Below are 17,498 nucleotides of genomic sequence, written 5' to 3'. Positions count from 1 at the left end.
TCATTCTAGTGTTACGCATCACGTTTGAGCTTCAGCAAGAACCAATGAGGTTCATTCTCGTGTTACGCATCACGTTTGAGCTTCTGCAAGAACCAATGAGGTTCATTCTCGTGTTACGCATCACGTTTGAGCTTCAGCAAGAACCAATGAGGTTCATTCTCGTGTTACGCATCACGTTTGAGCTTCAGCAAGAACCAATGAGGTTCATTCTAGTGTTACGCAGCACGTTTGAGCTTCAGCAAGAACCAATGAGGTTCATTCTCGTGTTACGCATCACGTTTGAGCTTCTGCAAGAACCAATGAGGTTCATTCTCGTGTTACGCATCACGTCTGAGCTTCAGCAAGAACCAATGAGGTTCATTCTCGTGTTACGCATCACGTCTGAGCTTCAGCAAGAACCAATGAGGTTTGTTCTCATGCGTCAAGCAGGTTCGGTTGAGCTTCTGTTTATGTTAGCTGATCAATGTTTATATGCGAATAAAAGCCTAAATTAAATCTGTTCATCATATAAAACGATCGAGTCCCTTCAGAAAATTTGGACTAAACCATTCAATTCATATGGATTAGTTTTGCAATCTCTTTATGAACTTTTTGAACTATCAAAGTGGTAGTTGTGTAGCGTTCAATTGAGGGACAGAAAGCACTAAGATTTCATTAAAAACATCTTCATTTGTGTTCTGAAGATTAACGAACGTCTTACGGGTTTGGAACAACATGAGGGTGAGTAATTAATGACAGAATTTTCATTTTTGGATGAACGTCACAACCAATTATTGTTGGGCTTATGCAGTTCTTGGTAAAATGAATAAATTATGGGGGGGTTCCTCTGAGTTCGGGCCAAATCCCTCCCCTCGGACAGCACGCCAAATACACATAACCTTTACTCTATTTAATCATATGTAAGTGTGAACTCGTGAATGCGGTTTAATGCAACTAACCTGGTGGTGTTGGTCATATTGGTAGTTTATGGATGCTCTGAGCCAGGAGATGCCCTGTTCTCCGTGGCTCGTCCACAATAATTTGTCCTCATTTTCTTGTCCAGTCTGGAGGTATACACTCAGCTGGCCAATCCCTGACCCATACATATGGTAGTAGAACTGCAAGCACTGTGGTTCTCTAGAGCCGCGCAGAGAGCTGGACAAGAGGCGCGCTTTGTGTCCGGGCAGCATCACGGACGCCTCGATGTGCAAATAATGACCTAAAGGCAGAGAAACGCATGTCTCAGTCTCAGGTGCAATAAGATTTAATTACCACAGAAAATAATTGTGTTGTGTCCCTCTGTTTGCCTTATATAAATAAAAATAATGTTTAGAATAATAGATGTCAATGAGCCAAGGTACTTGAATGTGCACTTGTAATATATTTTTTTAAAAACTGTACTTGCAGATAATACAGTATTAATGAAATAAAAGTCCACTTAAGTGTACTTGTAATGTTTGTTCTGCATGCAAACACAAGATGAAGGTGAAAGGTTCAAACAGTATTTTATAATATCCACAGGGTAATTCCACAAGATGACATGCAGGTACACACAACCACACTTGGACGAAACGTGCATAGACAAGATACGTGCATAGACAAGACTGGACCAAGGTGAACTGAGCACACAGAGGTTAAATACACAGACAAACGAGGTGATAACAGTGACACAGCTGAACGTGATAATACATCAAGTAACTAAGGTGACAACTAATGGCGGGAAAGACTCCAAACTGAGTCTAGACAGGGTGATAATGTGACTTATAGAGAGTAGCCTACACTTTCATGACCGTTTCTTAAAAAGTGCATTTTGTAATGAGTGTGTTAATCAATATTACATTTAACCTGTTAAGGACTGAGGGACTTTTTAGAGTTTTTTTTCTGAGTGACACACACAAAAGTAAAGACTCATAACTTCAAAACTATAGTAAGGAGAGTCAAACGGTAGGTATCGTTTGAAAGAACACTTTTCAAATTTAAAAAAAATATAAATTACATTACATTTCTTTTTTGGTGAAGCACCTCTACATGTGACCTGCAGCTGGATAAAATTTTGTGGTGATTGGATGAAGTAATCAAAAAAGTTACAGCAGGTACCAATATAGCATTTTTGTTCAGCCCTTGACGCCCCCTAATGGGCATTTTTAAAAATTGGTTCTCCAAGAAGAATTTCTTATCATAAAAGCAATATATTATGTTAATTTTGGGCTCATTTTAATTGTAATAATATGCTGTAAAAAATTAATTGCCATTTTCAACGATCTGTGAATGTTTCATGAGCTGTATGATGTTTTTGACATAGTATTTTATAGATTATGAAATTTTTATTTATTTATTAATCAGCAAATAACTCAGCACTACTTAGGATTGGCTACATTCACTGCAAAGTTCAGACTCTAATTTTTCAAATGACACCAATTTTGTGTTAATCAAGGCATTATTTTTTGAAAAATATGATAATGTACATTCTCACAGCCAGGTTGCCCCCGCGAGAAAATCAAAGTGATTCGATGCATTAAAAAGCTGAGATTCTAAGCTTTAAAATGATACCTATTTTGTGTAATTCCACGTTTGAGAACGAGCACGGATGGCTCCGGGAACATTTTAAAACACATTGCACCCCGGAAAGACGAGAGACTTTTTAGCCAAGAATGCATCACTTCATGAGGAATATCTCGTGATCAACGCGATGGATTATATTGTGTTTGGGCTCTTTGTAATCGTGAGAATCTGCTGTCAATAAAGGTGTTCAATTATTCACAATCCATGCATGTTTCGTGGAGTTATGAGCTGCAACGTCACATTAAAATAGCATAGCATCGCTGCTACTGCTACTTCATTGGTGCGCCTAGATGCAACTTCGTTTTAAAAGTCCACGAGGAATATCTTTAGATCTGAGTGATGGATTATGGTGAGTTTGGGCTCTTTATATTCTTAAAAAATCTGCTGTAAATAATGATGTGCCATTTCCCACAATTTCTGCATGATTCGTTGAGTTAAAAATCGCGACATCAATGCTCCATCTACATACAAGAATCTATGTGCGCCTGTGGAGGTTCGAGTGTCACAACTCCATTAGGAATATCTTTAGATCTAAGTGATGGATTATGTTGTGTTTGGGCTCTTTTTAACCGTGAGAGTCTGCTGAAAATAAAGATATGCAATTTTCTACGATCTAGGCATGCTTCATGAAGTTATACGCGAAAACCAAACGCTAGTGCATTGAGTATATACTTGTCTAGCTGAGTCTCTGGTATTTATTTGTGTTAGAACGCCATGAGGAATATCTTTAGATCTGATTGATGGAATATATTGAGTTTGGGCTCTTTGTAATCGTGAGCTCCTGCTGTAAATATCGATGTGTAATATTTCATGATTGATGTATGTTACATGAAGATACGAGTAAAAAGGCCAAGTCTAAGCTACCTTGCTTAGCCACGTGCGTCTGGATTTTTTTTGTGTTAGAACTCCATGAAGAATATCTTTAGTTCTGAGTGATGGATTATGTTGAGTTTGGATTCATTTTTATCGTACGCATCTGCTGTAAATAATGATGTGTCATTTTCCACATTCGGAGCATATGGCACAGGACTACCTGAGCTGTATGATGTTTTTAACATTTTGCAGTATGAAGTATGATTCCCCCCCTCCGCTGCGGGGCACTTCGGTTTCAACAACTTTTAAGCTAATATTTCATTTGATATGTATCATAAAAACGAAAGTGATGGTATTCTTTGTAAAGACTAGATTCTAAGCTTTTAAATGATACCATGTATTGGGTGACGCCTTATATGGAAGCTTATTAAAATAACGTACGAACATCATAACAAGATGTTGCCCCCGGTACCGGGGGCGTGGTTATTAACAGGTTAAAGTAAATATATATTTAAATGCACTACATTGCAAATGTGTAATTACAAATAAATTAAAAAATACATGGCATAAAGGTTTCATTAGAAATTATATTAAAGTAAATTTTGTTTACCAGAAAAGCAGTAGACTTTAACCATGTTTCAAGACAATTGAATTATGAAATTATAAATAAAGATGTACTTAAGTCACCCTAAAGTTCAACTAATTGCATTTAATATAAATTTGAACTATAATACATTTTCATTTAATTGCAAATAACATGCAATTAAGTGTCCAAAAACATTACGTTCAGTTCACACTTAAAGGAGAACTCCGGCGCAAAATGAACCTTTGGTCTAATTCCACATTGGTACCTAGTCAACCGTTATCTGAGATTTGTTTTCATGATTATCGAATGTAAATAGTTTTATCTCTAAAAACAGTTTAGCCTATAAAGCTAGTATATTGGGCATAGATCAATGACAAATAAAAATCGCTTGTTAATACCACTAACAAGGCTCAAAATAGCCCCACACTAACACGGTAGCATAATGAGGGTCCCTACCTTCAAACCGAAGCATTGAGAACGTTGTCAGTGTCCAGACAGTTTAATAAGAAGATATTTAATACATACAGTCAACTTCGCGTATACAGGCAGGAGCCATCTTTGAAATACAGTCTCTACCAGTCAATCTACGAACGCCGATCCAAGTGCGCTGGTGAGATGTGAACGAGCTATAAGTTGTGATAAGGTGAGCGCGAACAGCAGGCTTGGATCGGCGTTCGTAGATTGACTGGTAGAGACTGTATTTCAAAGATGGCTCCTGCCTGTATACGCGAAGTTGACTGTATGTATTAAATATCTTCTTATTAAACTGTCTGGACACTGACAAAGTTCTCAATGCTTCGGTTTGAAGGTAGGGACCCTCATTATGCTACCGTGTTAGTGTGGGGCTATTTTGAGCCTTGTTAGTGGTATTAACAAGCGATTTTTATTTGTCATTACACTATGCCCAATATACTAGCGTTATACTAGCTTTATAGGCTAAACTGTTTTTAGAGATAAAACTATTTACATTCGATAATCATGAAAACAAATCTCAGATAACGGTTGACTAGGTAACAATGTGTAATTAGACCAAAGGTTCATTTTGCGCCGGAGTTCTCCTTTAAGACTGTTCCCGGTTTCATAGACGAGGCTTAAGCTTAGTCCCAGATTAAATTGCATGTTTGAGCTGTTTTAACTGAAAGCAACTTGCACTGACATATCTTAAATATATCATTGCCATTGGTTTGTCTCAAGACCAGTAATGTTTTTTTTCTAAGGCACATTAATAAAAGCTACTTAAATGTCCAAATTGAACTAAGGTCTATCCTGGCTTGATCTAAGCCTGGTCTGTGAAACTGGGCCATAAAGTATATTAATTCTATAATAAGTACTCTTTATAAAATAATACTAAAGTGTACTTAGCCACAAGACTAAAACCATGTACATCCAACATTTAAACTCTTGCCATGAGCAGGTAAAGCCGGTACGCCTGATAACTTTCACATGTGAGAATCTATGACACACTGTAACTATCTGCAAAGTAATGTCTGCATGGAGCATGATCAGCATCCGCCAAGAAAGTAGTCCCACCTCAAAAGGAGGATTTAGACAACTTTACACATTTCATGACGTAATCCCTGGCGCGTCGCAGACCAGCACAAGATGAACAATTGTGGTTAAAAAGTATATAAATGTTTCTTTTCTTTTTTTAAATGACCGATGGTTTCGTAGATAAGACCCTATTCCTCAGCTGGGATCGTGCAGAGCCGTTTGAAGCTGCATTGATTTGGACTTCAACATGTTGGTCGCAATTTAAGTCCATTGTGTGGAGAAAAATCCTGAAATGTTTTCCTCAAAAAACTTAATTTCTTTTCCACTGAAGAAAGAAATACATGAACATCTTGGATGGCATTTGGGTGAGTAAATTATCAGGAAATTTTCATTTTGAGGTGAACTAAAAAAAGTTCTTCTATGGCATCACTGTGAAAAGCCCTCTTTTGCAACCTTTATTTTTTCAAGTGCAAGTGACGAGTGTTTAAAGTGTCTTCAGGGACGGTTTGAAGCTCACCCCCTCCAGTGGTGTGGTCTCCTCTCGGACCAGTGTAAGATGTTGGTGTGGGTCCTCTGGCCAGCATCCAGTCGCCTGAGTCTCCTTCCTTATCCTGAGTGTATCCACAGAGACCAGTCTCAAAGTCACAGTGAGACGGGACTGACAGAGAAGATGCTGTAACAAAAATATCAAGGAATCAACTGTAAGATTCACAATGATGATTCACGACTCCCATGCACAGAGTTTTGTAAATAAATGAAGCTTTTTTACCTAACAGTGCGCAATCCCCAAGGGTGACTTTAATGTCATCGAGACCAACAGAACCACAACTCCAAACATTTTTGCATGTGCTGATGAAAACCACCTTCACCACCCAGATGTAGAAAAAAACACATAATTAAGATTAACAATAAAATAACAAATCTGAAAATAAATACAGTGTACATCTACATTTAAATAAATAATATTTAAAAAGTATAAAGCAAAACTGATGGTATGGGTCAGTGGACAGTATGAATAATCCTCAGACCGTCTTATTTTTCCAGATGTTATAAAGGTTTATTTCTCTAAATCTGGATCTTGCTGTAATAAAAGTCATGTGAGGCATAAACCCATGTCTTGCTAACAGATGCTAGAGCAGAGGGCCAAAAGTGTGTCTGAGAATCAGCATGTCTCTTAAAGACCCGGTGAAATGTTCATTGAAATCAAGTACAGTTTTTAAAAATATACTTTTAAGATTTGAAGCACACTACAAGTGCACATTCAATCCAATCAAGTGCGCTTCTTATTCACAAGAGAAATCCATCAACCAATAATAGTGTATATCATGACACCATCTTCAGAAACTGATGTCTTGCATGTCTCATGAACAATTGTGATGTTTGAATTGGTGGAAAAATAATTGTGTCTGACTTTAGCGCACAGTTAGTAGTCCATATCTGTTAGCTTTGCAGCTAGCGTGCTGATATATGTTTTTAAAATACATATACCAAGTAGACAAGCAGTAGCAAGAGAGGTGAACTACAGACGTATCTTACCTGAGCATTCTTCTGACTTTGAATGGTCAGTTCAACTGCAATCCAAACATTTCTTATCTTCTCATTCTGGCTCCATATTTGCTCTTGTTTAGTACCGTCTCTGTAATACAGATACGCGGAGAGGACTTGATCTGTTCCACTAAGACCTCGCAGGGAGTAGAAGAACTTCAGGCAGTATTTCTGATTCCCTGGCAGTGGCGGGCCAAGCAAACGGCTGATGTGTCCAGACTGTAAACTGGAGCGAGAGTTTGCCAACAAAAAGGATCCTGTTCAGAAAGTACAACTATTTTTAGCCCTTTCATGATTTACAATGTCTTAATCATTAATGTATTGTATACACTATCATTTTATATACACTCACCGGCCACTTTATTAGGTACACCTGTCCAACTGCTCGTTAACACTTAATTTCTAAGCAGCCAATCACATGGCGGCAACTCAGTGCATTTAGGCATGTAGACATGGTCAAGACAATCTCCTGCAGTTCAAACCGGGCATCAGTATGGGGAAGAAAGTTGATTTGAGTGACTTTGAACGTGGCATGATTGTTGGTGCCAGAAGGGCTGGTCTGAGTATTTCAGAAACTGCTAATCTACTGGGATTTTCACGCACAACCATCTCTAGGGTTTACAGAGAATGGTCCGAAAAAGAAAAAAACATCCAGTGAGCGGCAGTTCTGTGGGCGGAAATGCCTTGTTGATGCCAGAGGTCAGAGGAGAATGGCCAGACTGGTTCGAGCTGATAGAAGGGCAACAGTGACTGAAATAACCACTCGTTACAACCGAGGTATGCAGCAAAGCATTTGTGAAGCCACAACACGCACAACCTTGAGGCGGATGGGCTACAACAGCAGAAGACTCCACCGGGTACCACTCATCTCCACTACAAATAGGAAAAAGAGGCTACAATTTGCAAGAGCTCACCAAAATTGAACAGTTGAAGACTGGAAAAATGTTGCCTGGTCTGATGAGTCTCGATTTCTGTTGAGACATTCAGATGTTAGAGTCAGAATTTGGCGTAAACAGAATGAGAACATGGAACCATCATGCCTTGTTACCACTGTGCAGGCTGGTGGTGGTGGTGTAATGGTGTGGGGGATGTTTTCCTGGCACACTTTAGGCCCCTTAGTGCCAATTGGGCATCGTTTAAATGCCACGGCCTACCTGAGCATTGTTTCTGACCATGTCCATCCCTTTATGGCCATCATGTACCCATCCTCTGATGGCTACTTCCACCATGTCACAAAGCTCTAATCATTTCAAATTGGTTTCTTGAACATGACAATGAGTTCACTGTACTAAAATGGCCTCCACAGTCACCAGATCTCAACCCAATAGAGCATCTTTGGGATGTGGTGGAACGGGAGATTCGCATCATGGATGTGCAGCCGACAAATCTGCGGCAACTGTGTGATGCCATCATGTCAATATGGACCAAACTCCCTGAGGAATGCTTCCAGCACCTTGTTGAATCTATGCCACGAAGAATTGAGGCAGTTCTGAAGGCAAAAGGGGGTCCAACCCGTTACTAGCATGGGGTACCTAATAAAGTGGCCGGTGAGTGTATATATATATATATATATATATATATATATAACTGACCCCAGACCTTTGACTGGTAGTGTAGATTATAAGCGGCTGTACCTGCTCCTGTCGTATGGTCTCCAGCGTTGTAGATGTTGGGCTTGACAGACACTCTCCTCCACAGTGGACTACCCATCAGTGTCTGGACATACTGACAATATCCTGACTCAAAGTCACAGTTTGCAATAGATGGATCAAATGTTGGCTCTGTGAAAACACATATTTTGAAATGGTCATGTAGGAATTGGTTATTGGGGTATTGAATTGAGCTTCGAGGTGTTCAAGCATACCTGTGCCTGCGTGACAGAACTCTGGAGAGAAGGAAATGTCATCGAGAAGCACGTCTCCTCCGTGAGGACTGTTGAACGCCCCCTCAAACACCAACTGGTAAGATATGCACACACATATAAAGGCTAGGGCTGTCAAATGTACATGTAGTGTGATAAATTATTATGTTCAACAAAAATCAGGCTAAACTGAACATTTGAAATTATTTAAATGATTTAAAATTAAATATAAAGCCTAATTACATTTACTTTCATGTCTTAAAACACTGAAAAAAATTTAATTTAAATTTAAAAATTTAAAACTCATCTTTGATCAACAAAATGACTTAAAACGTTTTTTCCTGTGAAAAAAATGTCTTCATGCCTTTCAATAGCTTGAATGTAACTCGACGCCCTTGCCTCATTTCCATGAATCCATAACTATGAATATGCTAATTAGCCTCCACTCACACCAGCTCAGAGATCCACTCGGCCAACTCACTGAGGTAAACGCTGCACAATGGTATCGCTCTTTACGTCGGACACATAACGGTAATTAATAGCCTTTTGCTTGACAATGTTATCAAACAGTTAATAATGTGTTGCTAATGTTACACAAACCATGTTCCCGTTCGTCATCTTAGTCTTCCTTCTAACAATCATCAGAAACGCTTTGAACAACTCAGAATGTCAGTGGAGAAAGGCATGTAGTTCATCATAACATCGTAATATACATCATACACCCGCTCCCGCTATATTGCTAAATCTACTATAGTTAAAATATTGCTAAAAAATATAGCAGGATAACCTGTCCTCTCTCGAGACTGTCTAGTTCACTGTTAATGACAATCGCATGTTGATCTGATTGGTTACAAGGTAGTTTGTGACGTCAGAAACACCAGCGATTGCAAACCGTGTTTTTGAGACTGTCTTTGGTTCATTGCAGTTTTAAGGAGAAAATACTCAGCAATGCTGTTGACTTAAGAATTTACGGTACACATGGTTTGTCTAAAAGCATATTAAAAACACCACATAGACATATAAACAACATTAAAAGCTTGATTTTCAACACAGGGGGACTTTCACTTAAAGGAGTTGTTCACTTTAAAATTAGCCCATGATTTACTCAACCTCATGCCATCCTAGGCGTATATGACTTTCTTCTCTCAGACGAATACAATCTGAGTTATATTAATAAATGTCCTGGCTCTTCCAAGCTTTATAATGGCAGTGAATGACGGTTTCTGTTTTTAACTCCATAAAAGTGCATCCATCCATGATAAAAGTGCATCTATCCATGATAAAAGTGCATCCATCCATGATAAAAATGCATCTATCCATGATAAAAGTGCATCTATCCATGATAAAAGTGCATCTATCCATGATAAAAGTGCATCCATCTAGGGCTGGGCGATAAAACGATAACGATAATTATCGCGATATAATTTTTCTCGATAAAACGATATCAAGAGGTCGATAAATGTTCGATAATGTTTGTGCGCCAAAAGCGGAACGAAACTCATTTGAACCTCGCGCGCTCACGGACTGTTTATCCGCTCGGCTCAAAGTCCAAACGGCAGCGCGAGCTCACTAGAGCAGACGCGTTTACTCTGATCGTCTCGCTCACGAGATCCAGTGAGAAGTGCTAGAGTTCAGCGAAGAACACAAATGTTTAAAGGCAGATGAAACACCGCTGACAAACAGGAGAAACACTGCGCGCAACGATACAGTCAGAATCTGAATTGATACTGAATCCATTTAGCCTACCATGGATTTACTGTAAGGTTAGCCTAGTAATATTAACTGCACCATGAAATGTGGGATACATATTGAATTGTATAATATTATTAATGTAGACAATGTATTAAATGTCTAATGGAATATAATTATAGTATTTAATAATGTATTTAACTGTTAGGCTACTGTTTTTCATACAAATACCATAGAAACCATAAAGTTACATTTTGCCATGATAGTGAGGTACTAATTTATAACGTTAGGCTATGCCTGGTTTTATCTGTGGTTATCATGATCTAAATGCATGATACTGGATGACCAATGGTTAATTTTAATAAAAGTTAAACAGTCAGAATATTACATTTTACCAAATAAAAATGTGGTTGTTAATTTTTTTTTTTTAACAGATGTTACTGTTTTTGTTAATGAACATAAATTTAACAGAGTAGTATTAGCTTGAGTTAGGATGCCGATTTACTGTCAACTCACTGTCAAATATGCATTTCGAGACAAAACATGTAATTTGAATATTGCAGGCTGCACTGCAAACTGCTGAAGAAATATTTTTCTATTCAGATATTAATTTTGTTAAGGAAAAATGACAAATGTTTGAATGTTCTACCTCAGATTTGTGAAATGTTCACCTGTTTGTCAAGTGTTTGTCATGATATGTTCTGACAATAAAGAGTTAAAACCACAATTAACGCTCTGGTTTATACAACTTTCACTTAGGAGCAAAAATCTGCCTTTAAACTTGAAAGAAATAAAGATTTGACATTTATCGTGATAATTATCGATATCGACTGATATAAAAAAAAATATCGTGATAATTTTTTTGGGCCATATCGCCCAGCCCTACATCCATCCATGATAAAAGTGCATCTATCCATGATAAAAGTGCATCCATCCATGATAAAAGTGCATCCATCCATGATAAAAGTGCATCCATCCATGATAAAAGTGCATCTATCCATCATAAAAGTGCATCTATCCATCATAAAAGTGCATCCATCCATGATAAAAGTGCATCTATCCATGATAAAAGTGCATCTATCCATGATAAAAGTGCATCCATCCATGATAAAAGTGCATCTATCCATGATAAAAGTGCATCCATCCATGATAAAAGTGCATCTATCCATGATAAAAGTGCATCCATCATAAAAGTGCATCTGTCCATGATAAAAGTGCATCTATCCATGATAAAAGTGCATCTATCCATGATAAAAGTGTATCTATCCATGATAAAAGTGTATCTATCCATGATAAAAGTGCATCCATCCATGATAAAAGTGCATCTATCCATGATAAAAGTGCATCCATCATAAAAGTGCATCTGTCCATGATAAAAGTGCATCTATCCATGATAAAAGTGCATCTATCCATGATAAAAGTGCATCCATCCATGATAAAAGTGCATCCATCCATGATAAAAGTGCATCTATCCATGATAAAAGTGCATCTATCCATGATAAAAGTGCATCTATCCATGATAAAAGTGCATCTATCCATGATAAAAGTGCATCTGTCCATGATAAAAGTGCATCTATCCATGATAAAAGTGCATCTATCCATGATAAAAGTGTATCTATCCATGATAAAAGTGTATCTATCCATGATAAAAGTGCATCTATCCATGATAAAAGTGCATCTATCCATGATAAAAGTGCATCTATTCATGATAAAAGTGCATCCATCATAAAAGTGCATCTGTCCATGATAAAAGTGCATCTATCCATGATAAAAGTGCATCCATCCATGATAAAAGTGCATCCATCCATGATAAAAGTGCATCCATCCATGATAAAAGTGCATCTATCCATGATAAAAGTGCATCTATCCATGATAAAAGTGCATCTATCCATGATAAAAGTGCATCCATCCATGATAAAAGTGCATCTATCCATGATAAAAGTGCATCTATCCATGATAAAAGTGTATCTATCCATGATAAAAGTGCATCTATCCATGATAAAAGTGCATCTATCCATGATAAAAGTGCATCCATCTAGGGCTGGGCGATAAAACGATAACGATAATTATCGCGATATAATTTTTCTCGATAAAACGATATCAAGAGGTCGATAAATGTTCGATAATGTTTGTGCGCCAAAAGCGGAACGAAACTCATTTGAACCTCGCGCGCTCACGGACTGTTTATCCGCTCGGCTCAAAGTCCAAACGGCAGCGCGAGCTCACTAGAGCAGACGCGTTTACTCTGATCGTCTCGCTCACGAGATCCAGTGAGAAGTGCTAGAGTTCAGCGAAGAACACAAATGTTTAAAGGCAGATGAAACACCGCTGACAAACAGGAGAAACACTGCGCGCAACGATACAGTCAGAATCTGAATTGATACTGAATCCATTTAGCCTACCATGGATTTACTGTAAGGTTAGCCTAGTAATATTAACTGCACCATGAAATGTGGGATACATATTGAATTGTATAATATTATTAATGTAGACAATGTATTAAATGTCTAATGGAATATAATTATAGTATTTAATAATGTATTTAACTGTTAGGCTACTGTTTTTCATACAAATACCATAGAAACCATAAAGTTACATTTTGCCATGATAGTGAGGTACTAATTTATAACGTTAGGCTATGCCTGGTTTTATCTGTGGTTATCATGATCTAAATGCATGATACTGGATGACCAATGGTTAATTTTAATAAAAGTCAAACAGTCAGAATATTACATTTTACCAAATAAAAATGTGGTTGTTAATTTTTTTTTTTTAACAGATGTTACTGTTTTTGTTAATGAACATAAATTTAACAGAGTAGTATTAGCTTGAGTTAGGATGCCGATTTACTGTCAACTCACTGTCAAATATGCATTTCGAGACAAAACATGTAATTTGAATATTGCAGGCTGCACTGCAAACTGCTGAAGAAATATTTTTCTATTCAGATATTAATTTTGTTAAGGAAAAATGACAAATGTTTGAATGTTCTACCTCAGATTTGTGAAATGTTCACCTGTTTGTCAAGTGTTTGTCATGATATGTTCTGACAATAAAGAGTTAAAACCACAATTAACGCTCTGGTTTATACAACTTTCACTTAGGAGCAAAAATCTGCCTTTAAACTTGAAAGAAATAAAGATTTGACATTTATCGTGATAATTATCGATATCGACTGATATAAAAAAAAATATCGTGATAATTTTTTTGGGCCATATCGCCCAGCCCTACATCCATCCATGATAAAAGTGCATCTATCCATGATAAAAGTGCATCTATCCATGATAAAAGTGCATCCATCCATGATAAAAGTGCATCCATCCATGATAAAAGTGCATCTATCCATCATAAAAGTGCATCTATCCATCATAAAAGTGCATCCATCCATGATAAAAGTGCATCCATCCATGATAAAAGTGCATCTATCCATGATAAAAGTGCATCCATCCATGATAAAAGTGCATCTATCCATGATAAAAGTGCATCCATCCATGATAAAAGTGCATCCATCCATGATAAAAGTGCATCTATCCATGATAAAAGTGCATCCATCCATGATAAAAGTGCATCTATCCATGATAAAAGTGCATCTATCCATGATAAAAGTGCATCCATCCATGATAAAAGTGCATCTATCCATCATAAAAGTGCATCCATCCATGATAAAAGTGCATCTATCCATGATAAAAGTGCATCTATCCATGATAAAAGTGCATCTATCCATGATAAAAGTGCATCCATCCATGATAAAAGTGCATCTATCCATGATAAAAGTGCATCCATCCATGATAAAAGTGCATCCATCCATGATAAAAGTGCATCCATCCATGATAAAAGTGCATCTATCCATGATAAAAGTGCATCTATCCATGATAAAAGTGCATCCATCCATGATAAAAGTGCATCCATCATAAAAGTGCATCTGTCCATGATAAAAGTGCATCCATCCATGATAAAAGTGCATCTATCCATGATAAAAGTGCATCTATCCATGATAAAAGTGCATCCATCCATGATAAAAGTGCATCTATCCATCATAAAAGTGCATCCATCCATGATAAAAGTGCATCTATCCATGATAAAAGTGCATCTATCCATGATAAAAGTGCATCTATCCATGATAAAAGTGCATCCATCCATGATAAAAGTGCATCTATCCATGATAAAAGTGCATCCATCCATGATAAAAGTGCATCCATCCATGATAAAAGTGCATCCATCCATGATAAAAGTGCATCTATCCATGATAAAAGTGCATCTATCCATGATAAAAGTGCATCCATCCATGATAAAAGTGCATCCATCATAAAAGTGCATCTGTCCATGATAAAAGTGCATCTATCCATGATAAAAGTGCATCTATCCATGATAAAAGTGTATCTATCCATGATAAAAGTGCATCTATCCATGATAAAAGTGCATCTATCCATGATAAAAGTGCATCTATCCATGATAAAAGTGCATCCATCCATGATAAAAGTGCATCCATCCATGATAAAAGTGCATCCATCCATGATAAAAGTGCATCCATCCATGATAAAAGTGCATCTATCCATGATAAAAGTGCATCCATCCATGATAAAAGTGCATCCATCCATGATAAAAGTGCATCTATCCATGATAAAAGTGCATCCATCCATGATAAAAGTGCATCTATCCATGATAAAAGTGCATCTATCCATGATAAAAGTGCATCCATCCATGATAAAAGTGCATCTATCCATGATAAAAGTGCATCCATCATAAAAGTGCATCTGTCCATGATAAAAGTGCATCTATCCATGATAAAAGTGCATCTATCCATGATAAAAGTGTATCTATCCATGATAAAAGTGTATCTATCCATGATAAAAGTGCATCCATCCATGATAAAAGTGCATCTATCCATGATAAAAGTGCATCCATCATAAAAGTGCATCTGTCCATGATAAAAGTGCATCTATCCATGATAAAAGTGCATCTATCCATGATAAAAGTGCATCCATCCATGATAAAAGTGCATCCATCCATGATAAAAGTGCATCCATCCATGATAAAAGTGCATCTATCCATGATAAAAGTGCATCTATCCATGATAAAAGTGCATCCATCCATGATAAAAGTGCATCTATCCATGATAAAAGTGCATCTATCCATGATAAAAGTGCATCTATCCATGATAAAAGTGCATCTATCCATGATAAAAGTGCATCTGTCCATGATAAAAGTGCATCTGTCCATGATAAAAGTGTATCTATCCATGATAAAAGTGCATCTATCCATGATAAAAGTGCATCTATCCATGATAAAAGTGCATCTATCCATGATAAAAGTGCATCTATCCATGATAAAAGTGCATCTATCCATGATAAAAGTGCATCTATCCATGATAAAAGTGCATCTATCCATGATAAAAGTGCATCCATCATAAAAGTGCATCTGTCCATGATAAAAGTGCATCTATCCATGATAAAAGTGCATCCGTCCATGATAAAAGTGCATCCATCCATGATAAAAGTGCATCTATCCATGATAAAAGTGCATCTATCCATGATAAAAGTGCATCTATCCATGATAAAAGTGCATCCATCCATGATAAAAGTGCATCTATCCATGATAAAAGTGCATCTATCCATGATAAAAGTGTATCTATCCATGATAAAAGTGCATCTATCCATGATAAAAGTGCATCTATCCATGATAAAAGTCCATCCATCCATGATAAAAGTGCATCCATCCATGATAAAAGTGCATCTATCCATGATAAAAGTGCATCCATCCATGATAAAAGTGCATCCATCATAAAAGTGCATCTGTCCATGATAAAAGTGCATCTATCCATGATAAAAGTGCATCTATCCATGATAAAAGTGTATCTATCCATGATAAAAGTGCATCTATCCATGATAAAAGTGCATCTATCCATGATAAAAGTGCATCTATCCATGATAAAAGTGCATCCATCCATGATAAAAGTGCATCCATCCATGATAAAAGTGCATCTATCCATGATAAAAGTGCATCCATCCATGATAAAAGTGCATCCATCCATGATAAAAGTGCATCTATCCATGATAAAAGTGCATCCATCCATGATAAAAGTGCATCTATCCATGATAAAAGTGCATCTATCCATGATAAAAGTGCATCCATCCATGATAAAAGTGCATCTATCCATGATAAAAGTGCATCCATCATAAAAGTGCATCTGTCCATGATAAAAGTGCATCTATCCATGATAAAAGTGCATCTATCCATGATAAAAGTGCATCTGTCCATGATAAAAGTGCATCTATCCATGATAAAAGTGCATCTATCCATGATAAAAGTGCATCCATCCATGATAAAAGTGCATCCATCCATGATAAAAGTGCATCCATCCATGATAAAAGTGCATCCATCCATGATAAAAGTGCATCCATCCATGATAAAAGTGCATCCATCCATGATAAAAGTGCATCTATCCATGATAAAAGTGCATCTATCCATGATAAAAGTGCATCCATCCATGATAAAAGTGCATCCATCCATGATAAAAGTGCATCCATCCATGATAAAAGTGCATCTATCCATGATAAAAGTGCATCTATCCATGATAAAAGTGCATCTATCCATGATAAAAGTGCATCTGTCCATGATAAAAGTGCATCTATCCATGATAAAAGTGCATCTATCCATGATAAAAGTGTATCTATCCATGATAAAAGTGTATCTATCCATGATAAAAGTGCATCCATCCATGATAAAAGTGCATCTATCCATGATAAAAGTGCATCCATCATAAAAGTGCATCTGTCCATGATAAAAGTGCATCTATCCATGATAAAAGTGCATCTATCCATGATAAAAGTGCATCCATCCATGATAAAAGTGCATCTATCCATGATAAAAGTGCATCCATCCATGATAAAAGTGCATCCATCCATGATAAAAGTGCATCTATCCATGATAAAAGTGCATCCATCCATGATAAAAGTGCATCTATCAATGATA

The 17,498-nt window shown here is 37.1% G+C and overlaps 1 protein-coding gene across 1 annotated transcript in view; it reads right to left on the bottom strand.

The window, feature by feature from the left end:
- Positions 1-17,498, bottom strand: part of mamdc2b (MAM domain containing 2b) — a 31,688-nt gene that overhangs the window by 1,168 nt on the left and 13,022 nt on the right. The window contains exons 7-12 of the mRNA XM_056241729.1: positions 8,841-8,934; positions 8,611-8,757; positions 6,968-7,233; positions 6,201-6,294; positions 5,949-6,104; positions 939-1,198 (exon numbers count right to left, since the gene is read on the bottom strand). Coding sequence (XP_056097704.1) covers positions 939-1,198; positions 5,949-6,104; positions 6,201-6,294; positions 6,968-7,233; positions 8,611-8,757; positions 8,841-8,934 — 1,017 coding nt within the window. The remainder of the gene's footprint in view (positions 1-938; positions 1,199-5,948; positions 6,105-6,200; positions 6,295-6,967; positions 7,234-8,610; positions 8,758-8,840; positions 8,935-17,498) is intronic.

Source organism: Rhinichthys klamathensis, unplaced genomic scaffold (assembly GCF_029890125.1).
Source record: "Rhinichthys klamathensis goyatoka isolate OS25496 unplaced genomic scaffold, OSU_Roscu_1.1 h1tg000665l_1, whole genome shotgun sequence".
NCBI lineage: Eukaryota > Metazoa > Chordata > Actinopteri > Cypriniformes > Leuciscidae > Rhinichthys > Rhinichthys klamathensis.
Note: the sequence above shows the minus strand (reverse complement) of the source record. Positions and strands in the feature narration are given on the sequence as shown.